Source organism: Onychomys torridus, chromosome 5 (genome assembly GCF_903995425.1).
Source record: "Onychomys torridus chromosome 5, mOncTor1.1, whole genome shotgun sequence".
NCBI lineage: Eukaryota > Metazoa > Chordata > Mammalia > Rodentia > Cricetidae > Onychomys > Onychomys torridus.
Window position 1 is genome coordinate 116194857 of NC_050447.1, and position 26396 is coordinate 116221252.

Below are 26396 nucleotides of genomic sequence, written 5' to 3' on the forward strand. Positions count from 1 at the left end.
GGGAGGCATTTTAAGGGACCTCTGCTGTTTTCCTTCTTCTGGAGACAAGGCTTGTAGCATCTGGAAGCCCATCAGCGCAGGAGGCAAATAGTTTTATTGGTGCTGAAAGTTGCAGTTCTCCAGGCCAAGGTCAAGGTCACTCTTGTGAGAGGAGTGTGCAGGAGAACCTAATGAAAGCTTAGTCTGGGATGGAAACTCCTGTGGGGAGATGAGATGGACGTCAGAGGTCCTTGGCTCCAGCCAGCCCCGGAAGGCAGAGCCAGAAGCCTCCAGTTGTGATGAGGAAAATGCATTTCACCAACAATAAACATTTGTTGAGTGAAGTGGTTTTCTGTTGTTTCCTTTTCCAGTTTTATGACCGCTGGGGGTGTCAGCCCGAGGGCCATATGTTTACTAGACAAAAGTTCTACCGCTGGACAGCGGTGGCTTGTTTTCAAGTGTCTGCCCGTCCCATCAGATTTTCTTCTTTGTGAGGTCAAACATTGTCTTAGGGTAACGAGTTTTGATTTTAAGGCTACCTATCCAAAGTTATGTTGATCTTCATTAACCTTGAGTTTCACTGCATCAAGGATCAAAAGTTGTGAAATTTTTGATTTTTTTACATGAAAGCCAGTTTTCTTTCTGGGGAGGGACAGGAAGAAGTTGTTGAAACAGTGTAGCCCAGGCTGACCTCAAACTCACTAAATAGCCCAGGACACCCTGCCAAGTGCTAGAATTACAAGTGTGTACCCTCATGCCAAGAAAAAGCCACAGTTTCACACTTAGACCAATTGATCTATACTCTCCCAACATATATTTTTATGCCCACCCACCCATCCATCGACCTATGTAGCTTAGGCCTGTTTGTTTCCAGACAGAGTTCACTGTATATCCAACCCAGCCTTAAACTCATGACCCTCCTGCCTCAGCCTTCCTAGTGCTGAGATTGCACGTGTGTACCATGATGCCTGGCTTATACTTAATTTTTTTAAAAGAAATAACTGTGCCAGGTGGTGGTGGCGCACATCTTTATTCCCAGCACTTGGGAGGCAGAGCCAGGTGGAACTCTGTGAGTTCGAGGCCAGCCTGGTCTACAGAGCAAGATCCATGAAAGGGAAACCCTGTCTCGAAAAACCAAAACAAACAAACAAAAAAAAAAAACAGAAAAGAAAGAAATAACTGTGAGAACTTGTCTCCATTTGTCTTTTCTTCTGCCTCTTCCTCCTCTTCCTCCTTTTTATGAGAAACCCTAACTTTCAGAAGTTAAAAAACTGGGACCAGTGAACCAGCTCCACCTTATGACCTGTGTGTCAAATAAAGTTCTGCTGTCACACAGCCATATACATTCACTATGGGCACCTGTCCCTGGCTGACTTGATCTGCACAGAGAGTAGCAAGGGCTGGCTGCCAGGCCCTCTGCAAAAATGGTTGCTGATACCAGCTCCATGGATCTACTGGCTAATTAGTTCTTTTTTTTTCCACTTAACTTTTCTTTTCTGTCTCCTTGGATGATGAAGCTAGAAGCCCTGACAGAATCTATATTGTTTCCTCTGTATCTGCCTCCCCTAGAAACCTTTTGTTCAACCTGAAAAAAATACCAATGTTTTCAGCCCTCATGAAGCCTTGAAGAGACAAATCAAAGTCACCAGCTACCCAAGTTTACATACATAATAGTTACATAACAAACAATCAGGCTTATAATATATGGTATTATTATAGCTAACAAAACTGTTGTCCATTAACTTTGAAGAAATTGGTCGATAAGTCCTGATTTCACTAATGAAGACAATGACAAAATATTTCCTTCTCTGGAAACAATATAGCCTTTTTTATTTACTTGTCCTTTCCATGAAACGTGTCCCTGCTTTCCCTCAGCAAAGAAATCAAAGGTCTTCTTCCAAAGGGTAAAAAACAGGCCTTTAGCTTGTGAAATTATGGCTGTGGTGCCCTGGGGTGAAGAAAAGGCAAGTTTTAAAAGCATTTAAGCTCACAGCCAAACGTTAGCGCTCCAGCCTGCACTGATTTTCCTCTCCCCAAAGTTCAACATATTAAACTGTGTCAGTCACTTCAAACCCCTTAGGATGGTGTTAATAATTACAACAGGAATAACAGGAGTGGGGGGAAAGAGATGGTATTGGTGAGGATGTAAAGACATCTGAGGCTCTGTGGGCTCTCAGGGAGGATACAAAGCTCAGCAGCTGCTGTGGACAGCAGTGTAGTGCTCCTCAGAAGTTATAATCTAGAACTGCCATATGATCCCACAGTTCATCTCTGCACATGTACCAAGAAGAACTAAAAGCAGAGACCCAAGAACATATATGGACATCTATGTTCACAGAAGCATTAGTCACACAAGCCAAGAGGTGGAGGCAATGAATGTCTACCCACAGAAGAGTAAGAAAATAAAGCATGGCATATAACAGTGGACTGTTACTCAGCCTTCAAAAGGAAGGAAATTGTGAAACATTGTACCGTGTGAAGGAACCTTGAGAACATTATGCTAAATAAAATAAATTAGACACACACAGAGGCCTGTGTTACTTTGAATACCTGGAACAGTCAGATGCAGAGACAGGGGTGACCTGTAACTAACAAGAGAAGTAACATTATTGTTGAATGGATACAGAATTTCAGTGGAAGAGTGTTGGAGATGCTTACACAGCAAGGTGAATGTATTTAACAGTACTGAGCAGCATCCTGAGTAGTCAGGTGAGGTGGCTAGAGAGATGGCTAGGTAGCTAAGAGCACTTGTTGCTCTCACAGAGGACCTGGGTTCAGTTCCCTACACCTATAGGTAACAGCTGCCTGTAGCTCCAGTTGCAGGGACTCCCTCTTCTGGCCTCTGCCTGCTCCTATGTGCACAAGGTGCACATAACCTCATGAACATACACACCATATGTCTTAGTTAAGATTTCTATTGCTTTGATGAAACACCATAACCAAAAAGCAAGTTGGGGAGGAAAGGGTTTATTCTGCTTACACTTCCACAGCACTGTTCATCATCGAAGGAGGTCAGGACAGGAACTCAATAAGGGCAGGAACCTGGAGGCAGGAGCTGATGCATACTGCTTACTGGCTTGCTTCACTTGGCTTGTTCAGCCTGCTTTTTTCTTCTTTTTTTTTTTTTTTTTTTTTTTTTGTTGTTGTTGTTGTTGTTTTGTTGTTTTTTGTTTTTGTTTTTGTTTTTTTGAGACAGGGTTTCTCTTTAGCTTTGGAGCCTGTCCTGGACTAGCTCTGTAGACCAGGCTGGTCTCGAACTCACAGAGATCCACCTGCCTCTGCCTCTGCCTCCTGAGTGCTGGGATTACAGGCATGCGCCACCACCACCCAGTTTTTTAATGGGAATGCAGAAGTGTTGACGAATTTCTAAACAGTCTTATTAAATAAGAAACACAGAGCCAAATACAGGGGTGAAAGCCTTAGAGATCAGAGAAATAAGAATATCCACCAGTTGACCTTAGCTCACCATGCCGCCACAGCTTCCCAAGAGAACCAGCTTCTTCCTTCTAACCTGCACCTTTATTGCATTCTTGTTCTGCCTTCTCATTGACTCTTAGCCCACCCACCTCACTTCCTCATCACTGCCTGTCTGTACAGACCTCCGGGTCTCTATGGTTGTTACTGCGATTAAAGGGGTGTATCACCATGCTTGGCTGTGTCCTTGAACACACAGAGACTCTGCCTGCCATGTGATCGGGATTAAGGGCGTGTGCTACCACCACCTGACTTTTGTTTATGGCTGGCTAAGTCCTCTGATCTCCAAGCAAACTTTATTTATTAACATACAAATAAAATATCACCACAAACAAGCTCACCCTGACTTGTGCGCAGAAATCCAAAAGATAAAGAATGGCAAAGGCAACTGAAAGACTAATAGTACTGGATACCAAGATGAATCACAAGGCCACAAGGACTGAAACGGTATGGAATGGTGCAGAGTTGAAGAGAGCAGTGCATTTACACACACACACACACACACACACACACACACACACACACAGCCACCCAACAGAAGTCAGAATTACTAGGGCAATACAACAAAGGCTGAAAATTGGATTCTCAGTTGATTAAGTTCCTCAGGGCAGCCTTGCATTCCCACCTTGGGAATATTTCCATTGTGCTGTGTGGCATAAAAGTCAGTGTACCTCAGAATGTCATGCCAGCATCAGAATCAACAGCATAATGCAGAATTCTCCCTGCCCACAGTGCCAGCTGGGAGATGCCAGGGTGTGTGTGTTTGCCTTCATAAATGTGGGTAAATTTCGGTTTTGTTGTTGTTGTTGTTGTTGTTGTTGTTGTTGTTGTTGTTTGGGGGGAGGGGAGAAGTACCGCTTGGTGGGGAGGATATTAAGCATCCTTTTGCTATAGATGTTGTGCATCTATACCTCCCCTTACCCCTGCAGCACCTCCCACAAAAAAAAAAAAAAAATTAAATCAAAGTAAAGCAAGCAAGCAAATAAACAAAAACAAGAACAAAACAAACCACAAACAAACAAAAAACCTCTCTTTGAGTCTCCTTCTTTCCTGCCTCTGATAGCCCTTCATTTGTCTTGGTTGCACTGGGAACAGTGTGTCACACAGAATACCCTTTTGTCAAGTCATCTTTACTAGCAAATGTTTATTGCATTGAGTCACTGGTCTGTTTCAGGGCCTCTGGTTTCTGGTACACCATCATCACTGGATCCTCGCCAAAACTCCTGCAGCTGCTTTGAGTCACAGAGGTCCTGTGGGTATCGCTGCAGCATGAGCTCCAGCCGGTCCTAGATGGGGTGGATGTTAGGGTAGGCCAGCCCAAGGCCTGGCTATGGGCCTCATTGGTAGCTAAGCTGATCAATCCTAGCCACTGGAGCCATCCACCTCAGGCAAGAGGATAGCGCCAGCTCTCCTACCCCCATGCCAACAGGAGTGTTTCTCCCTAGCCTGTGGTGAGGGGTGAAGCCATCTCTCCCAAGTGCAAGGGTGTGCAGGGAGCCTCTCCCATGAAGGTCAGGCCAGCTCTCTTGCTTCAGTGTCCAGCAAAGGGCAGGGCCAGCTCAGCATGGCCCTCCGATTTCATCACTCATGGTTCCCATGGCCCCCTGACGTGACAAAAGCCATCAGATATCCATGCCCCCCTGAGGTAGTGCTTTATATTCTCTGGACAATACAAGTGAAGCATCCTCAACCTAAATATCCAAAATCAGAAACACTTCAAAATTCTAAACTTTTGTGTGCCAACATTATACAGCAAATGAAAAACTACACACCTGACTTCAAAAGATGAATTACAGTCAGAATGAAAGCGCCCTAAAATGCTGTTTGAAATTACCGTCAAGCTGTACTTATGAGGTGGAAATGAAACATAAGCAAGTGTTATATGTAGAATTGATCCCTACCCCCAAGATAGCTCACTGTGTATATATGTATTTTGAACTCCATCCAAATCAAAATCTTCTGGACCCCAGCATTTCAGATGAGGGGGCCTCAATCCACATTCATAGTCCTGGATTGTCCACTGATGTGTACCAGTCAAGTTGGTCTTCAAGTGTGAAGTCTAACTCAGAAATAATCATCTGCAAAATGTAATAGAATTAAAAAGTGGCCATAGTTTACAAGTGACTGGATGTGTCACCTCAAAGTTTATGGTGATCCCTAACCCACAGTGTAGCCACATGTGATGTATGAGAGTGAAGTTAAATGAAATTATAAGGGTAGGTTTGCCTGCCTTATAATATGAAAGTTATCTGGACTCCCGAAGTCTAAGAAAATTAATTTTTGTTGTTTAAACTAAACATTCCATGGTGTTTTGCTATGATAATCCAAGTAGACTAATACAGCACACTACAAACATCTGTCTTAAGACAAGGGAATAAGTGACCTTGCTAAGTTAAAGACTACCTGTCCAAGTGCCTTTGCTTGCCGACAGGCTTGATGAACTACGGCATAGCCCCGCATTGTGAAAGCTTAGGACAGGAGGAATGTCATGCATAGCTGTTTGCACACTGGAATCACACAGCCTGAGCTGAAGTCCAGCTTTACCCCTTGGGCAGCTTACCTAACACTGCTTTCATCTGCCAGGGGGAGATGATGATGCCAACCTCCTGGAATTCTTGTGAAATTTACATAAAGCATTATGTGGGAAGCACAGAGTCCTTACCTCCTAATACACTGTATTAGCAAAGAGCAAATCAAGCTCTTCATGGAAACTTCCTTTTGAGACACAATATCTGTCTGAATAGAAATATGGCATAGCTATGTATAGTTATTCTTAAAAATACAGTTCACAGTTATTATCTTACTTTAGTCCCTGGCAGTAGAAAAGAAGAACAGAGCCCACCCTGGTCAGCTTGAAGGTGTAGCTCAGCAGTAGGGCACATGCTGAGCATCCACAAAGTCCTTGATTCCATCCCCAGCATCAAAAATAGCCAAAAGCAAGCAAAGGGGTGCTGCTATCCTTTTCTGTCTTTAAAGGGTCAGAGAAATCAAGATTTGAAGGAACCTTTCCTCATGTTAACATTGTACTTGAGACTTCACTGCTCCAGGGTTGATCCAGCCATGAGACTGAAAAAGCGAGCAGCAAAGCCAGCAGGCTAGTTTCTGTGGACTTGGCACCACAGATACTATGAACAAGAGCCCTGTTATCCTTTAGGTAACACGTGGTAGCTGGGGTACTAAGCTGCTCTGGGCAAAATGTCAGGTTTCCACTCTTGGGTGCTGGAGGTGATACATTCCTGTCGCAGAGTAGCCAATGGTAATTGGGGATACATTCCTCATGCTGTATCTGGAAGGGTAAGCTCACTTAACCAGCCCTAAGTCTATAATGTGTTTTCTTCCTGGGCTGGCACATGGGGTGGGGCATGTTAGAAGAGCAGAGAACAAGGTGGAAATGAGAGGTGTGGATTTGAGCACAATCACAAAGGAAAATTAGATATTCCCACACGCTCCCTCAAGCACTGGAAGCCAGCCCCAAAGCAGCCAGCCTTGTGTCTAACACCATGTCACTACGTCTGCTCTCACTGCAGGGGTCCACACTTCACATGCAGTGAAAAGGTCTGTCATTGCAGAGGTCCTGAATAGAGCTTCATGTGCATTTCTTTTCAGATCTCTGTTTTATTAAATCACACCCTATGCATGGCAGCAATGGATACTTGCATGAGATTGGGCCCTCCACCTTTCCACCATGGGCCAGGTTGGGTGCACGTAGGCCCCAACCCTTTCTAAGGATGGTGACTGCTAATATTTGCTGGAGTAGGGGCTGTTGTTTTTTCTAATGGTTCAGTCTCACATGGACTAGGTGGGAAGAAAAGAGGGAAGGATAGCAGAGGGTAATAAGGGCAGTGTGAGTGTAATCACAATAGGTTGTGTATATGTATGAAACTGCCAAAAAAAAAAAAAAGAGAGAGAGAGAAGAAAAAAGCATTATGTTCTACTGTGCTCCCCTACTAGGGAGCCAGTAGATGATGATGATGATGATGATGATAATGATGATGATGATGATGATGATGAATGATTGGTGGTGATGGTGATGATGATGATGATTTATTGAATGACGGTGGTGATGATGATGATGATGACTGATTGATGGTGGTCATGAGGATGATGATGATAATGACTTTTGGTAGTGATGGTGATGATGATAATGACTGATTGGTGGTGATGGTGATGATGTATTGAATGATGGTGATGATAATGATTGATTGATTGATGATGATGATTATTGATGGTGATGATGATGATGATGATGGTGATGATGGTGACTGATGATGATGGTGACTGATGATGATGACTGATAGATGGTGATGATGATGATTCAGCATCTGATTGAATTCAGAAGAGAGACCCATGCTCATCCTGATGATGAGGAGCTCCCTGTGCTGGTTAGCTTAAAGATGGAAAGTAGGAGATGCAAACTGTGCTGTTAACATCCCTGGTGCCCTCACCATATCATTCCTCATGGAACTATTCCCTCTCAGCTGATTTGTTCTTTTAATGATGGACTCTAAGAATAGTCCATTCTATTTTCCGAATTTTCAAAGTCTTTCCTTCTGTAAAATTACTTAGATTCAGAAATTTTCTGCTTGGATTCTTAACCTACACATCAGGCCCCATGGAGCTCCCTGGAGCCTTGGAGAAGAAGACTGACTGAACATTAAGAGCAACCCTTATGTACATACGCTTTGTTGGACCTGTTCGAGGGAATGGCCAAGAAAAGGCACATCGTGACATTTGTCCCTTTACTATCACCTCTTTTACCATAGACAGAAATTAGTTTGCTGGACACCTGTGACTCCATCTCATGCGGGCTGAGCTTTTTATTCCCCTTTGAAAACTATTGCAAAGTGACAAAGAGAAGCAGAGTTGGCAAGAGCACCCTTTGAATGTTTTTGTTTGGGAAAATAAACACGTTAGAAACCTTGGTGAAATGCCCATCTGTAATTCTTAAGATGGCTATAAAGCAAACACCATGTAACTACATTGCAAGTCTTAGAAATAAAATACTGCCAGCACTTGGAAGCCCTTCGATGCATCATTCTAATATCCGGTCCCCTCCCCATGAGTAGTGGCCACTGTCCTGACTTTTACGTAAAGCGCTTCCTTGCTTTTTTCTATATTTGTTATAAGCTTTGATCTGTGGCCAAATCAAACCTGTATCTTTTGCCGCCTTTTGGACTTTCATACAAATGGATTTGTAATTCATGTGTTCTTTGTTACACTGTCTTCACTCAACATTTCTTGAAAGATCCACTTGTGTGTTTACTTCTTGCTTTGAAATTGGCCAAATATGAGAAGTTGAGAGGATCTTATGACTATCTTCTAATAGTTACTAAACTTTGATGGCATATAATGCTTGTTTTCTGAAGTAGCGTGTGTATGTGTGTGTGCACGTATATGCACACACATGTGTGCAGATGTTTGTACCCCTGTGTACATATGGAGGCCACTGGGTGCTCTTCTTCGGCACTTTCTACCTTATTTCCTTATGACAGAGTGTCTCACTGAACTGAATTAGGCTGGCTTCCAACAACCCTCCTGTCTCCATTCCTCACAGCTCTGGGGTCACAGGTGCTCATGTTTTTCACATGGGTGCTGGAGATTTGAACCCAGGTCCTCATGCCTACTTAGCAAGCACTTACCCAATAAGTTATCTCCCCAGCCCCCTTCTTTTTTAATATAAATTACAGACCTCTCATCATGCATCTCTACAAAAGTAAGAAATGTGTTCTATGTATATAAGGGCCATTTTCATATGTAGCAAAGCTAAGAATAAACCCGAATGAGCTTCAGTACCCTCCCACAACTGCGTTTGCCTAGTTAGCTCCCAAATGCTTTTCCAGATGGTTTGTTCCACTTGCAAGTACACTTAAAATCTATGAATAACATAGTCTCAACCACATAGCTTACAACTTAGAATGAAGCTATGTCCCTTTCCCTTTCCACATATGCATGCCTGAGACTTGGCAGGGAAGCCCTTTTCCTGTAGCAAAGAGAAAAACAGACCTGTTAGTGGCGTCATCTAGTCTCGTACCTTGTCACTCCAGAGGAAATGTTACTATCTGAATTACTGTCATACTGGCATACTTAGTATCAGTTATGACAAAACCATAATTGTTAATGGGCAAATGCTCTGTGGTATTGGGTTACTTGAGGTTAAAGGAGTCTACACCTTTGCATATTGGGGAAAACCTCTGAGCTGAGTGCATTGGTGAGCTCCTAGACAAGAGCTCCCACCACAGCAGCAGAAATACATGGAAACAGATGCTTGGTCACTTTCATCATTAGGACCTTCCAGCTCAGACATGAAGAGCTTGCCCTGCTTCTGTGTTGTCATAGTCAACTGTTGGGACCCATGAGGCATGGTTCCAGGACCCAAAGATGCCCAAATCTAGTCTCTGACATTCAATGGCATACTTTCATAGAACGTGTGGGTGTATTGCTGAGCACTTGACCCCACTGCTGGATGACACACAATAGCAACTGCAATGGACATGCTATCTGGAACAGTGGTTATGGGGTTCTGTTTAGGGAAATCTGTCATGAAAGTAGGGGTGGGGCATGTTGGGAAGAAGAGTTTCATTGGTTAGAGGAATGGGAGGTGAATATGACTAAAATTTATCACATTCATGAATAAATCTGTCAAAGAAAATAGAGAGAGAGCGTCTGTACATGTTCAGTACAGGCACTGTTTTTCTCTGATTTTTTTTTTTTTAATCTAAGTGTGTGTCTGATATCTAAGCTTACATTCATTTGTTGAGTATCTGTGGGCAACACTGTTCTGTAAAGTAGACTTCAGACTGTGTGGATGATTTAAATCTCAACACACACACACACACACACACACACACACACACACACACACACTCACACACAAAAGTAAATAAACAGGCTCATGTGGGCCATGAAGAAATGACCCGGCTAGCTACGACACAATGACGACGACTACCACTAGTAGTAATCATAATCATAAAAGAGGAAGAAGAGGAGGAAGAAGAATGCAAATATAGTAGTTGGGTCACACCTTGACCATGAGTTTTCTTCATGTGCCTCTGGCACCATTCCACCAAACCTGTTCTGAAGTTCCCTAACAATAGTTACAGGGGAGTTCCTACCAGAGATGGCCCATCCAGGCATGGGACTAGTTAAGATTTCAAAGAAAGAAGCATTGAACCCTAAACAACAAATCCAAAGCCTGTATTAGAAGAAGATCCAGAGTATGAATGTTTCTTCACAATGGAAGAGAGAAGAGGGTTGTTCTGCCTGGGTGTGACCGTAGCCTCCAGTTTAAGGAATCTTTCTCAAGGCCAAGGCTAGTTTGTCTGGTATTTAGGGCAACACTCTAGATAGTTTTATCATTCTGTGAGGACCATTCAAGCCTGATGGAAAATCCCTGCCGCTGGCTGAGTCATAGAACTGTCATGACACCATGTGACTTTTCATAAAGACACAGAAAGAGAGCGAAAGGATGAAAGTCTTAGTCAGTGTTCTATTGCTGTGAAGAGACAGCAGGACCAAGGCAGCCCTTACAAAGAAAACATTTAACTGGTGGCTGGCTTACACTTTCAGAGCATTAGTCCATTATCATCAGGGCAGGGAGCATGGTGGCAGATATGGCACTGGAGCAGTAGCTGAGAGCTTTGCATCCTGATCTGCAGGCAGCAGGGCAAAGAAAGAACCTGGGCCTACTGTGAACTTTTGAAACCCCAACGCCCACCCTCAGTGACACACTTCCTCCAACAAGCCCTGCCTCCTAATCCTTCTAATCCTTTCAAACAGTTCCACTCCATGGTGACTAAGAATTCAAATATATGAAGGAGGGGGGGGGGGCATTCTTATTCAAACTGCCACAATGGATTATTGGCTCCCTGCATCTGTGTACTGGGAATTCTGCTGAAGTTGCTGTTGTAAAACTATGGTAAAAGCTATAAGGTCACATTGACAGAGCAGCCACCAGAACCTGTGCTTATTGTGTGACAAGAGCACTTAGCCCTCATCCACTATATAGGATTTCTAAATAGATTTAGCTTTCTGTTACTGTGACGAAACACTCAAGAAAATCACCCAAAAAGCAGGTGAGATTTGTTCCAGCCCCCAGATTCAGAGTTTCTCAGTCCATGATTGCTTGCCCATTCAGGACTGTGGCAGAGCATCATGTTATCACAGGCAATGTGGAGTGTCTCAAAATTGCCTTTCTCATGGTGATTAAGAAACAAATACAAAGAAGGAGTGTTGACATCCCAATGTCTCCTTTAAAAGTGCACCCTGCCCCCCAATTGCCCAAATCCCTCCAGCTAGATTCCACTCCCTACAAGTTTTATCACATGCTGGCAACATGATCAGTTGTTGCAGAAGCAAGCTGTCAGCCCAGGAGCCTGTGGGGAACTTCATGATCCCCTTATAAGAGAAGAATGCTCCCCACGAGGCCTGCTCCTTCTGAGGATCCCTTGGCCCACACTGACAACTAGAAAGGTGTCACTTTACATGTTGAATGAATGATTCAGTAAGGCCTTCTTTAAGTAGTCAAGTAATTGAAACCCTCTCTACCTAGTAATAATTGGGCTCTTGGCAAAAATGTTTAGCTCTTTGCACCACCTTGGACATCTGATTTAGTGAGAGATAGGTTATTTGTACCTCTTGCCTTTGGACTTGAATGACTACTGAATGTGTTTATCATACCATGCGGTCTAAAAGACAGTCATGTACCAACATGCTCACGTTCTGTTTTTCTTCCTTTCTTTTTTCTTTTTCTGTCTTATTTGCCATGCTGGAGATTAAACTAAACCCAGGGCCTTGAGCTGACTGATTGGCATGCCTATGGTGACGTCAAACTCTAGCCCCTGCCTTCTAGGTGCTGGGATTATAGGTGCACTTCATCTCAATGCACAGGTTGTATGGGGTCTTCCTAGGCTATGGCTATTGTGATCATATTAATTCTCCCCATCATCTGTGAAACTGGGCGGGGAGCTTAAGCATGTTAAAGGTCTGGAAGCTTTGGTTCTATCTGTCACTCACAGATTTCTTGCTTTAATGTTTCTTTCCCTGGAGCTGTAAGATTTAAAAAGATCAAAGCTACAGATTTGAATTGCAAGTTGACTGTTTTAGGGAATGTAAGGAGAAAGAGTCTGTGAGACTGCTGAACACTTCATCATTTCTCACTTGCTTCTCCCCTTAAATGTCTATTCCCTTCAGAATGTAATTTAAAGATGGTTTAGCAGGGACTTCAACAGAGATTGTCCTAGAGAAACAAAAAATCTAAACAGGTCTGCACTCTGATCCCCTTAGCAGGACCAAAAGGCTTGTTCCCACATCAATACTGCCCCCACCCCCAAAAGGCCTCAGGCCAGGCAGCAGGGAGTGAGGAGGGAGAAGAGGCTTTGGCAGTCGGGGGTGGGAGGGAAGGCTTCTGTCACACACAGCTTCCGCCTATCACCCCTGATAGCTGGGGACACTTGGTAAACTTTGCTGGATGGACAAGGAGTCCAGATTCACAGACAGCTACCCTGTGCTGCCAGCCATTTCCATCACAGCAGCTGTGCGGGGAGATGGGGAGAGCGGCTGCCCAAGTGCAGGGCCTGCAGCCCTGGGCCAGACCAACACTTGCTGCTTCTTTTTATTTTATTTATTTTTAAAAAATTTATTTATTTATTACAAATACAGTGTTCTGTCTACATGCCAGAAGAGGGCACCAGATCTCATTACAGATGGTTGTGAGCCACCATGTGGTTGCTGGGAATTGCACTCAGGACCTCTGGAAGAACAGCCAGTGCTCTTAACCTCTGAGCCATCTCTCCAGCCCGTGCTGCTTCTTTTTAATCTTAACAAAAAAGCAATCCCCCAAAGTCATGAAATACAACTGCCATCAGTACTGAGAATGCAAAACAAACAGCCTGCCCGGAAATGGTACTTTCTCAAGCTTCATAGTGAGAAAAGCCTTTTGGGATGGAGAATTCTCCTGGGGACCTAAACACAAGGCTCACAGAAGCAAGTTTATCCAAAAAACATGGAAACAAATTTCTTTTAGTTACAGACTCACAAAAGAAACCATGGTGCATATTTTATATCCCATGAAAAGTTACACACAACATCCAAAAATGAATGAAGTAGTCCAGTGTAGACAGACAGGAATAAAAATTGTAAGACATGCAGAACAATGCACAGAATGAGCTGATTTGTGATTTTAAGAACAATATTTATATATAAAATGAGGAAATGTGAGCCTAACACTCAACTGGGTATCGTTTATATACTATAAATTTAAAGCATTGTAAACAGCACAACTACATGGTTTTAGAACATTCAAAATTTCACTGAGGGGGCTGGAGTGGTGGCTCACTGGGTGCCTTAGTTACTTTTTACTGCTGCGACAAAACGCCATGACAAAGGCAACTTATCAAAGAAAGCATTTAATTTGAGAGCTCCCGATTCCAGAGGATTGAGGTTGATGACCATCATGGCGGTGAGCATGGTGGCCAACAGGCAGCATGGCTCTGGAGCAGTAGCTAAGAATATCTGACTCACAAGCACAAAGAAGACAGAGAAGTAACTAGGATTGGCATGGGCTTTTGAAAGCTCAAAGCCCTCCTCCAGTGACACACCTCCTTCAACCTCCTCCTCATCCTTCCCAGATAGTCCCACCAACTGAGGACCAAGTGTCCAAGTATATGAATGTATGGGAACCATTCCCACTCAAGTCACCACAGTGGGTAAGAACACGTGCTATACTAACATGGGCATTGAGTTAGATCACAGCACTCATGTAGAAAGCCAGGCATGCCTGTGAGTGCACTTGTAAGCCCAGTATCATGAGAGGCAGAGACAGGAAGGTCTCTGGGGCTTGCTGGCTACCAGCCTCGCTCCAGGTTCAGAGAGAGGCTCTGCTTCAAGGGAATAAGGAAGAAAATGATAAAGTAAGGCACCTCCCATCCTCGTAAGTTTCCACATGAACATACATGTGCACACACACATACACACATAAGAATTGCTAAACGATCTTATTAATTAAAAAAAAAAAACAAAACTGGAGCCAGATTTTGGGGTGAAAGCTGAAAGATCAGAGAAGCAGAAAGAAGCCAGCCACATTCTTACCACTAGGAAAATCTCAGGCCAAGAGAGCTACTTCCTATATACTCATGCCTTGTATGCCTTTCTGTGCTCTGCCATCTTACTTCTTTTCTCTGTCCAGCTACATCACTTCCTCTTTCCACCCAGCTCTATCACTTCCTGTCTGTCTGTCCAGACCTCCAGACCTCTATGGTTAACTAGCACTGGATTTAAAGGCATGTGCCACCACATGTGGCTCTGTTCCCAGTGTGTCCTTGAACTCACACAGATCCGGATGGATCTCTGCCTCCTAAATGCTAGGATTAAAGGCGTGTGTTATCACTGCCTGACCTCTGTGTTTACTATAGTGGCTGGCTTTTTCCTCTGATCCCCAGATAAGCTTTATTGGGGTGCGCAAATAAAATATCAACACACACACACACACTTACACACAATCAATCAGTCAATCAAAATGAAAATAAAATTCCCACTTAAGCCTGTCCTAATGGTACAGGCCTAAAACTCTAGGTACCTAGGTTGCCAAGGTAGGAGGACTGCAAATTTAAAACCTGCTTGGACCACAGAGTGAGTTCAAGGTCAGCCTGAGCAATTTAGACAGACTCTGTCTGAAAATTTTAAAAAGTAAAAAGAGTGCTGAGGCTGCATCTCAGTGGTAGAACACTTGCCTAATCTAACATACATGAGATGCCATTTCAGTCCCCAGCACTGAAAAAAAAATTAGTCAATTGTTAAAATTAATGCACTGTTAGTATGAATAACTGTATGACGTTTGTGTATGCAAAGATTTGTACTGCCATCACCACTATCTAGGTAGGTTTTTAAAGATTTCTTTTTACTTATGTATATGTGTCTATATTATCTACTATGTGTACAGCAGCCCATGGAGCCCAAAAGAGGGCATCAGACCCTTTGGAACTGGTGTTACAGGCACTTGTGAGTCACCCAACATGAGTGCCAGGAGCTGACTTGGGGCCTATAGAGCACTCTTAACCACTGAGCCATCTCTCTATCCCCACTATCTAATTTTAGAATTTTTGAAAGTTTACACCAAAGTCTTCCATGTGTGGTCCCTCAGACTTATACTGCCCTGTGCTCTAATAAGAGTGATTCTTACATCTTTAAGTTTTCTTGTTTTAATATAAGTCCTTACTGACTCTTTTTCCTTGATATAGAAATGATACCTGCTTAAGCTGACAATATGGAATTTTTATTTTATTTCAATTTGCCGGCTCTGTTCTACTCAGTTCTGTTTCTTCCCTCCCAAAGGTCAAACCATCCCATAGAGACAGCTTGGCTTCCTGCCTTATGCCCCAGTCCCTTGGGAGAGTGTAGTGCATTTTATGCCATTCCTCTCCAGGTGCTGACTCCTCATCTTTCAGTTTTCAATTTCTCCTCTCCTTTTCCTGGCTTTGCCTCACTCAAAGCCAAGATTACATGGTAAAGAGAGCTGGCCTACAGCCTTGCTTGATGAAGCGGGAAGTCTTCATTAATCCCACAGGCCCGTTTTGTAGTTGAGGAAGAAACCAGGTCATAAGGCTGGAAGGGTCCTTCTGCACCAGAGGGCTCACTTCCCTGCACACTGGAGCGGGGATGTGCTTGACTTCGGCCTTGTGCAAGCTGAGTTCTCACTTTGAAAGGACGGCTGGCAGTGAGGCAAGAGGAGAGGCCCTATGCAGAGCTAGTGAAAAGAGAGAGTAGGAAAACAACACCTTAAAAGGAGGAAGCAACTGAGACTAGAGTAATGATGTCACTTCCTGTGCTGTTCCACCCCAAGGAAACGTGCCCTTAGGGAGGTGGAGATGGCTTAGTGGGTGATATACTGGCCACACAAGTGTAAGGACTTTACTTGGAATCCCCAGAACCTACGTAAGGCTGGAGCAGTAGTGCACACTTGTAATCCTTGTACTTTTTTTGTTTGTTTTGTTTTTGTTTTTTCAAAACAGGGTTTCTTTGTGTAGCTTTGTCCTAGAACTAGCTCTGTAAACCAAGAGGAAGAATAGCTTCTCATCTCATTGGAGTGTAGGTGTGTGTGTGTGTGTGTGTGTGTGTGTGTGTAGTAGGACCTACATTGTTTCCTTTATAGTGTTGAGGATGTACACCAGAGCACTCTTTATAGGAAAGAAATGCTTTGCCAAACTATAGTATCAGAGAGTCTGAGCCTAGCTGTGCCTGACAACGACTCAGAGAACTTTTTATCAAAACCAAGGTGCCTCACCCCTAATGAGGACTTGTGAAATCACAATAGCTGGGGTAAGGCATCTGTTTGCCCAGAGCAGCAAAGAGCTATGACTGATGTCCTCCACTCATGGGCTCCCATGGAGGCTTTGCTTCTTGCCCACTCGTCCTTATTCTAAATTCTGTTAAGGTGTATCTGTGTGTATGTGTAACTGACCTGCATGGGGCTTCGCTCCTCTGTTCTGTAAGAAGGATGTCACCCCGAAATAGCTATGCTCCTGAAGGATGTGGAAATGCTCAGACTGACACAGCCACTGAAGTACCCTCCTTCCCCTCCCCCCAACACCTTGTTTACCAGAGACTGAATTCTGCAGGTGCTGAAGGGACTTCCTTCCCTCCACATGCTCCCAGCATGCTCCTGTGGGCCTTTTGTGTCTATTTCCCCTTCATTGGTTCTCATTACACCCGCTCTTCCCACAGGAAAACTATCTCCACCCCCACTTACCACACATGTGGCTCAGCTGGAGGAACATCTGGCTTGGGAAAAGTTCATTCCTCATGTGGCTTCTCCCACATGGGGAGGTGGACCGGAGATCTTCCCTGGTTACCCATCACCCCTCAGATAGTCCCCTGGAGGTTCTATGGGCAATGCCAATGCAGGGTACTTTTCAAGAGATAAATACCCAAATGCATACCTCCATTTAATTTTTACACTGGAAAAGCAAGGAGACCCTCAGTGGGAAGCCAGCCTCTCTGACAGCAGCAGCCATACTCAGGTGCATACCCCTGACTGAGAAGTAGAGTCCCAGAGGCTCAGGGTCCTGGTTCCTTTATCCAGTAGCCACATGGTTGACAAAACAGGAAGCTTCTCCATGCTGAGGCATCCTCCACCGTAACTCAGAGTCAGAAGTCATATATCAAATTCAATAAATAAACCTGCCTTAGAGGTAACTCAAAGAGTATTTTAAAGAGTTAAAATTAATATGTCTTTTCAGAGTGTTCAAATAATAACTGGTGTCATTAGCTTACCATCAGCAAAATGCAATTCATAGGCTCTTTCAGCAGATCATAATATCTATTAATTGATGCACGTCCTTTCGTGGTAAGGAGAAAGACACTTGTTACCATTCACACCTGCCTCTCTGGTCTCTTGCTTGCAGCTCTGGAAAGGAAGATATCGATGAGGCAGAGCAGAGAGGAGCTGATCAAACGAGGAGTCTTGAAGGAAATCTATGATAAAGGTAAGAGGCTGTGTGTGGTCCACAGCCCCAGCGAGGTGTACAGGTTCACTTCCGGTTCTGCATTTTGCTATCTGCATCACTTTATCAGGATTTGAATACTTGAAAGCTGCTGGTTCTGGAGGGAATAGAATGTGGCAGAAGGTGCTGAAAGCATCAATGTTAGATGAGAAGAAAGGATACGATGCTACTCAAGTCAACCACGAACACACACACACAAAGATGGAGGCCCTGCACCGGGGCAATTGCAATTGCCTGTGGGAGTCTGCAAAGGTTTCCTAGTGAGATCTGAGCTTGCTTTACACAGCAGGGCTTCATAAGGGGATGGATTGACCACCTGCATGAATTACCAGGTGTTTAGAAGGGTCTGCACTTGGCTGTGCCAGGGGAGCTCTTTTGCTCCACCCCTTGGCATTTCTATAAATGGCCTCTTAGAAGAGACAGAAGGGGCTGGTGGGTTTTGACCCAAGCCCTCCCCAGGCTATCCTGTGTTTCTGTCTCTCTCCCCTCTATATTTCTATCTAAATATTTCTCACTTCTCTCTACTCAAGAGTACCCTGGGGGAAAAAGTGGGAGTGGGTCCTCCCACAATTGCCCGTGCTTGTGTGAGCCTTGCGATTTCCCAAAATAAATATTAAAAAGCCACAACCCAATAGGATTTTCTTAGCAGGTTTTTTTTCTCTCTCTCTTGGAACTTTGAAGTCTCTCTCCACAATAAGAAGAAATATGAAATGGGAAGATTATAGCCATACATAAGAGAAAGTTAAACGATCTTTACAGAGGTGAATGAAACTGCTCCATAGACATATCTGCAGTTGTCTGGTACTGTGCACTTCGTCTTTGTTTACTATATTATCCTCTTTAAATAAGAATGGCCGCAGTGGTTCACACAGTACCAGGGCTTCACTCCTGTTCCCTGTGAGCTCTAGTGTGTGACGTTGAGCCTGCTTGCTTGGAGTCCTTTCCCACTCTCCCTTGGCCTCCCTTTCTTCTGCTTGCTCAGAGCCCTTTGCTTCCTCTGACTCTGAGGACGCTTGCCCTCCAACTGTTGCATGTGAGACGGCCAGCCGCTGCTTCCAGTCTTGTTCAACTTTTTGTAGTCTGTGTCAGGTCTGTACATCACTCCAGCTGCTGTTATTGGAGGGGGCAGATCATGAAATATTTGTCTTCATGGCTTCACCTCAATCAAGTGCTCCTAGGAGTGGGGTGCTGCAATCAGCTTACTGTGCTTTGGGGGGGTCTTCTCCAAGCCCTTGTGGGTTCCAGTATGTAAAGGCAGCTTGTGTTTCTGAGTCCTGGCACACATAATTCAGCTGTTTTCTACACTGGCCCTTACTCCTTGTCTTCTTTAGGGTTACTATTGGTATGATCAAACACTATGACTAAAGCAACTTGAAGAGAAAAAGGGTTATTCTTTATGCTTCCATATTGCTGCTCTTCATCCATGGAAGTCAGGACAGGAACTCAAGAAGGGCAGGAACCTGGAGGGAGGAGCTGATGCAGAGGCCACGGAGGGAGGAGCTGATGCAGAGGCCACGGAGGGGAGCTGCTTACTGGCTTGCTCCACATGGCTTGCTCAGCCTGCTTTCTTACAGAACCACCCAGCACCACCACCCACAATGGGCTAGACCCTCCCCATCAATCACTAACTAAGAAAATGGCCTACAGGTCTGCCTATAGGCTGATCTTATGGAGGCATTTTCTCAATTGAGGTTCCCTCCTCTCAGATGACTTTAGCTTGTGTCAAGTTGACATAAAACTAGCCAGCATTCGCTACGGCACACCACCTCATCCATTATCATTATGGGACTTCACAGCAGTATGTTGGAACTATTTTGTCATAGCACAAATTGCCAGTCTGAAATGCAAGTAGAAAATGGCACACACACCATACCCCCTGCCCTGGTGACAAGAGACTCAGGAAGTCTGTGACACTGTAATCTTTCAAACTAGACTAAGTACTGAGCTTCCTGAGGCCCTGAGGTGAGGTACAGTCTCAACCTCTACCTAGAGGAGGCTAAACAGCAGATCACATCTTCTCTCCAGGGGTAAGGAATCCTTCATTTTGTCACTTTTCTCCAAAGACACACTTTCTCTATGTCCCCAAACCCTGCCTCGTATTAACCTTCATTAGCACACTTCACCACACGTTCCTCTCCATGTTCACTCCCCAGGAGAGGCTGCAGATGCCTTACTGCAGGTATAACGTCAGAAAATAAGCAGCAAGCGCTTAAACACCGTGCTCCCAGCCCAAGCCAGTTCTGATGCAGTTAAACAGTTCTTCCTGCCTCTCCCCGCACCCTTCTCCCCTTCAGCCTTCAAGTCTCTGTCTGTAAAACCTCAGGGACACACTGAAGCACAGAACGCTTTCACTGTAGCAACTGATTATTTTTATTACATCGAACCAGATTAGGGGGAGTATTGCCTACGTGGCTCCTGACTCCGTAAAAGGAGCTGCAGATGGTTGAAGCAGGAATTGTGCTTTGTAAGGAAAGAGGCAGAAGGCTGTGGGGATGGGGGTCTGCCAGGGCCACATCAGCTGTCAGGAGTCGAGAGTGAGGGATGCCGGGGTCACAGCTGTCTCTCCATGGGCAGATAGAGGTTAGCACATGACACATACTCAGTAAGTAACAGGAAAGGACCAGTCTAGCCTTCTGTTGCTGGGCACAAGAACTTTATTCTAGCTTCATCTTGGCAGTTATCACTGTCTTCTCATTCTGCTTGTTGACCAAATTTCCTCCCCGGCTATAAACTCCAGGACAGCAGGAGCTTCAGAGGACCACCGCCAGGGCCTACAAACTTCAAAGAATGTCAGAGGGAGAAGAGACACTCCAAAATGGTTATTTCCTCTGTGATGGTAGAGAAAAAGAGATACAGAAGGAGACAGGCAGGGAGAGGGAGGGGGAGAGAGAGAGAGAATTAAAATTCTGACTATATGCATACATACCTACAAACATGTATGCTCTCATTCATGCACACATGCAAATACTCCACTTGGGCATAGTGATGCATACCCATAAGCTCAGCACTTGGGATACTGAGACAGGAAAATTAGGAGTTCAAGGCCAGCTTTGCCATATAACTTAGTGAAAGTCCATCCTGAGCTACATAAGACCTTATCTCAATGAGGATGATGATGATGAGCACTTTGGAGGAAGAGGCAGAGGAAAGAGCATCTGTGCGACTGTAAGGCCAGTCAGGACTCCATAGAAAGATCCTGACTTAACCCTCAGAAACAATTGTAACTCCACACGTTTATGGCCTTAGTTAAGTTTCTTAACTCCCATGTACTTCTATTCTTTTCATCTCAAAGTGTGGGTAATATTGTTGGGGTACTGACTGCATGAGATAATATGAATTCGAACCATGGTGAATATACAAAATCCATAAGAAATGTTAATATGCCCTCATTACAATCTCCCCAGGACCCTGTCTCACATTGTTTCAAGCCCTTTCTACACCCAGAGCTGATTATTGTGACACTTTTGCTAGTGAGACAAACCACACACGTGTCTACTCCCCCAGACTGGGAGCCCACAACAGACCATAGTAACTACAAGTCAAACTTAGCGAACCCATGGGATTTTTGGAGTTCTGTACAGGGCTGTGGGTGAGGGGTCACTTACAGAAGCAGGAATGACTCAAAGGCGGTTGTATCACTAAAAAGCCCAGCCCAGCATGAGTGATGATTCACAAAATCTCTATCTCTAGAGCTATCTAGAGAACTTTCAGGCCGCTGGACAGTTCAGAGGCCTCTTCCAGGCAGCTCTGCTGGGTTCAGTCTCCTCACCCAGAAGTTGTTTCCTCTTTCTATAATCTTGAGGTATTTACTGCTTCCATAACCTTGAGGAGGGGGTCCTGGGAATGCCATAGGTTTCATCTTTCCCAGACATATGAAGTGTGTTTACCCTCTGAGTTTCATGAATGCCCTGCCTCCTTGCTAGAGAGAGTGTTTCAGTCCAGAGGAAATGGCTGTAAAACACCGTATTGTCAACAGGCCCGAAAATCAGGAAGGATGGACATCTCAAGGGCTGGGGAGGAGGGAGGGAGCTCTTGCTGTGCAAGCATGAGGACCTGAGTTCCGATCCCCAGCACCCATGTAAAAATTTAGGTGATCTTGACGCTCCTGTGACCCCAGCCCTTCGAGAAGAGGAGAAACTGTAGAATGACCAGGGCTGGCCAGCCAGGCAAAGCAGAAACAGAACGCAAGCTCTAAGTTCAGGGAGGGACCCTGTCTCAAGGGGATGAGGCAGAGATCGACAGCACAAGATACTTCCCATCCTCTCCATCCTCATTGTACACATGTGCACACACACACACACACACACACACACACACACGCTTTTGTAAAAAATCGGACTCTCAAATGTATCTGGAAATCACTTTATGAAACGTGCTAGAAGTGAAGAGTTCAGTCATTCAACAGCTTATACTTTTTTGTTGGTTTTCCAATGAATCACATAATTCATCTTCCAAGAAAATTTCAGCTCAGAGTTTTAAAATCTAAGAGTCCTAGCTAGCACAAAGCCATCCCTAAAACAAATACTGGAAACTACATAAAAGGGGACTTTTATATTCTGTTACTTACACAGCAGTGAGGGTATAAAATTGTAAGGTCTTTCCCTTCCCATTTTCCAAATTTTCTAGGCGTGGCTGTAATCATTTTGTGAAGAATGCATTGTGAACCTTAACATGACCCAGCATGATGTGTGCATGAAACAAGTATGTGTGTGTATGTGTGTGTGTGTGTGTGTGTGTGTGTGTGTGTGTTGCGCGCACACGCATGCGCGTTTATATTTGAACCCAGGCTCCACTTGTGGTTTCTGTTTTGGTCTGACCTGTGCTAGTTAACAGAGTGCTTTCTAGTTCTGCCCCCTCTTCTGCAGGACAGAGGCTGAAGGGGCAAAGGAACCCATGTGACATAGAGGCAAATGACAGAATATTTGGGAGAAAAAGGGAGACCAGCAGGGAGGAGACAAGAGGAACAAGAAGTTCAGTGGAGAGAGGACTGAATTAGGATGATATATAACCACAGCTAGTTGTTAAAATGATGTACTAAATCCCGTAACTTTAATGCTAGCATAAAATTAATAATAAAAAAGTAGTAACCCTACTAAGCTAACCAGTAGTGGAAAACAGTCTAGAGTTAGACATCTTTATTTATTCCCTGTCTCATGGCTCATTATTTCAAGTGAGAATTGAATGTAAATAGATTGAAGTTTAGTAAAATGGTTTTCCTAGATTCATTCCTTCACTCATTCAGCTGATGAGCATTTGGGTGTGGTGTGTGTCCAAGCGTGGCCTGCAGTGCCACCGGCAAAGGCAAAACCTCACCTCCTCTGGGTTCGTAGTCACATCGTACAATGAGCAGTGTGCAGGAAGCCAGGCAAGAAGATAAAGTGAGGAAAGAAGGGGTTGTGACTTTTAGATGAAGCAAGCCTGGAGAACCTGTGACATTTTCGTAAGAGGCCTAGATGAAGCTAGCGGATGGCTGAAGAAGCGAGCATGGGCACCCCGTTCTAATGGCTGGCCCCCCACTACACTACTTTAGAGTCACTTGGGATCTAATTCTCAAGCCTTCCATTCTTTAAATTGACTGAGTCCTCAGCTCTGTGTTTGCCTCAGTGATCTTTGGAAATCAGACAAGACACTAACTGCTCAGGGTCGGTGATGGCTCCTTGCTTCACTCAGGGAAATTCTACCTACCTATCTAGCCCAGAAGGATGCCCAATCTACCCTCTGACCCCTGACATTCATCTCCCTAAATACCCACCACTAGATCCCTGCCCTGGACCCCACTTAGATATGCTCCCTAGCCTTTGAGGTTCCACTGGCCACCCCCTCTTCTGGAACCTTATTCCCTTAGATATCCATGTTAGCTTCTCATTCAAGACTTGGCTCGGTGTCATCTTTTCAATAAAGCTTACTCTAGGACCACCAAATTAAAAACCCCACCCTTTTCCTAAGTTCTTAGCCCCCTATCTCACTCAACAGTTTTCCTTCTTTCTTTTTCTCTCGCCACCTTCTGGCAGGTTCTATAAATTATTTGCTCATCAGGTTAACTTTGGCTTGGCTACCACTGCTCACAGACAGTGAGTACCTTGAGACAGGATACAATATGGCTTTTTTTTCTTCTTCTTCAGAGATGTAGCCCAAGTGCCCCAACAGTGCTGGCACATAGTTGATGGTTGGTGGATGTTGACTAAAAGAGCAATAATTAGGAACACAGGGACCCATCGACACGTTCGCATGACATCAGTTGACACCCTGGGAACCCTGGGAACCCTGGGAACACTAGCCCTCCTTACTTATACTTCTCTTTGGTCCATAAAATGTCATTGCCTGCTGTTTAAATAGGTAAACTTGTGCCTGGTATTTTCTATATATGGACATCAGCTCCTCAACTTTCAGATATTGTCTGAGTCATCAGGGTAAATGATTCCAAAACAGAGTAGTAGTCTGTGGAGTTAGCCCAGTCAGAAAAGTGCTTGCCTTGTGAGCATGAGGACCTGATCTTCCAGAGGAAGGTATGGTGGTGGTATATACTTGTGGTCCCAGCATTGGGAAGTCAGAGACAGACAGGTTCCTGGGGCTCCCTGGATAGCCAGTCTAGCCTTCTTGGTGAGTTCCAGTACAGTGAGGAACTCCATCTCAAAACAAGGTAGATAATGCCTAAGAATGATACCCAAGGTTTTCCTGTATTCTCTCCAACACATACACACGTTTGTGTGCATCCACACTCACCTATACACCGTACACATACACACCTACACACACACACACACACACACACACACACACACACACACACACACACAGGGGTCTTAAAGGTAACCCTCAGGCCATGCCCCAGAGGTAGGTACTTGAAGGTCATAGGTAGGCAAAACAGGTATCCACTACATCTCCCTCTTTTGTCTAAATAAGAAAGTTCTAACCTAATATAAAACAATGATTATCGAGTACTATCCAGGAGAGGAGAAAGGTAATCACATAGACAAAAATAGATATGCAACCAGCAAGAGCAACATCAAACAAGACACATGCTAAAGTCCAGAGATGTCCAGATAACGGCATGTTACAGAGATTATTGTAATAGCTGTCCTATCTAAAGAATCTAATTTTAGTATCGAAAATGTCCTTAGCTAAGATATGAGAGGATTATAACTGTAACTGTCTAGTGTGTGTCTGCTCCCTAGCCCACCTGAGATGAGCAGCTCTGTAATTCTGCATGCTCCCCAATATGTTCTGCCTTTTCACAAGCCCAAAGTGACAGGGCCAAGCCACCATGGGAGGAAACCTCTGAAACAGAGAGCAAAACTGACCTTTTATTCTTAAAGTTGATTTTCTCAAGTATTTTGTGACAATGGGAAGCTAACACACACACACACACACACACACACACACACACACACACACACACACACCACACCCAGTGAGCACAACTTCTAATGGCCTCGCCAAGATCATCTATTGGTCTCTTGGAACTCAAAGGAACTCTGGGAGGCTTTTTGTATTGGCAACCAGAGGACCTCGAAAGTGTTTCAGTTAGAGGCTGTTCAAACTATGTACACAGTTTGTGCACACGGGATTTGCAGAATATAAGTCACCCCAGCAACATGATGCTGTGACTTATCACTGGATTTCCACCACCACTGTGACTTGTGTCATGTGGAATGAGCACGTTTTTTCCTATAAATGTGCTTCTTGTGGGAAGGACAGAGAGAAAGAAGGAATGGGAAAGAGATGAAGAAGAGAAAAGGAAGGAGAGGAGGAGAGAAGGGAGGGGAGGGGACTCTGGGAGAGAGTCCGGCTATCTGCTGCTGAATGATGTGACATCCTGCCTGCATTGTCAGACAGACCTGCCCCTTCCTTGTGGCAGCCTGCAATGACATCATTGGGACTACCACAGCCCACTCAGAAGGTTCTGTCGTCCCTGGGGACAAAGGGTCCTACATGGAGGGGAGAAGGAAATCCAGAGGATGTGTCAGCTTCCAGGAAAGAGTACCACGGGCGAGGAGCTATGAATAAGGTGGCTTTCCAGAAAGTTCTAGAATTCAAGGTAACATTCCACAGCAAATAATAATAAAGTACATCAGAGTGTGAGTTTGAGGGTTCTGTTGTTGTTTTGTTTTGTTGTCCTTATTCAGGTGAGCAAAACCTTTGGAACGGTGGCTCTCAACCTTCAGTTCCTCATGTTGTGTTGACCCCCAACCATAAAATTATTTTGTTGCTATTTCATAAGTGTAATTTTGCTACTGTTATGAATTTGTAATGTAAATATCTGATATGCAGGATGTTTGAAATGTGACCCCTCAGGGGTCTTGACCCACAGATTGAGAACCACTGCATTGGAAGGTGCCGTTACATGCACAGAAGGAGCTCTCAAAATGGATGATTCCCCACCACCTCCTCCTGCCTATAGCCTGATATTTAAATTAAAAGGTCCTCATCTTTTCAAACTGGAAATAA

At 44.4% G+C, this 26396-nt stretch overlaps 1 protein-coding gene across 11 annotated transcripts in view; it reads left to right on the forward strand.

Annotated features, from left to right (window-relative positions):
• Phactr1 (phosphatase and actin regulator 1) overlaps nt 1–26396 on the forward strand; it is a 461344-nt gene that overhangs the window by 339586 nt on the left and 95362 nt on the right. For all 11 annotated transcript variants that reach the window (XM_036187432.1, XM_036187436.1, XM_036187440.1 and 8 more), the window contains one exon: nt 17850–17930. In XM_036187432.1, the coding sequence (XP_036043325.1) occupies nt 17850–17930 (81 nt within the window). The remainder of the gene's footprint in view (nt 1–17849; nt 17931–26396) is intronic.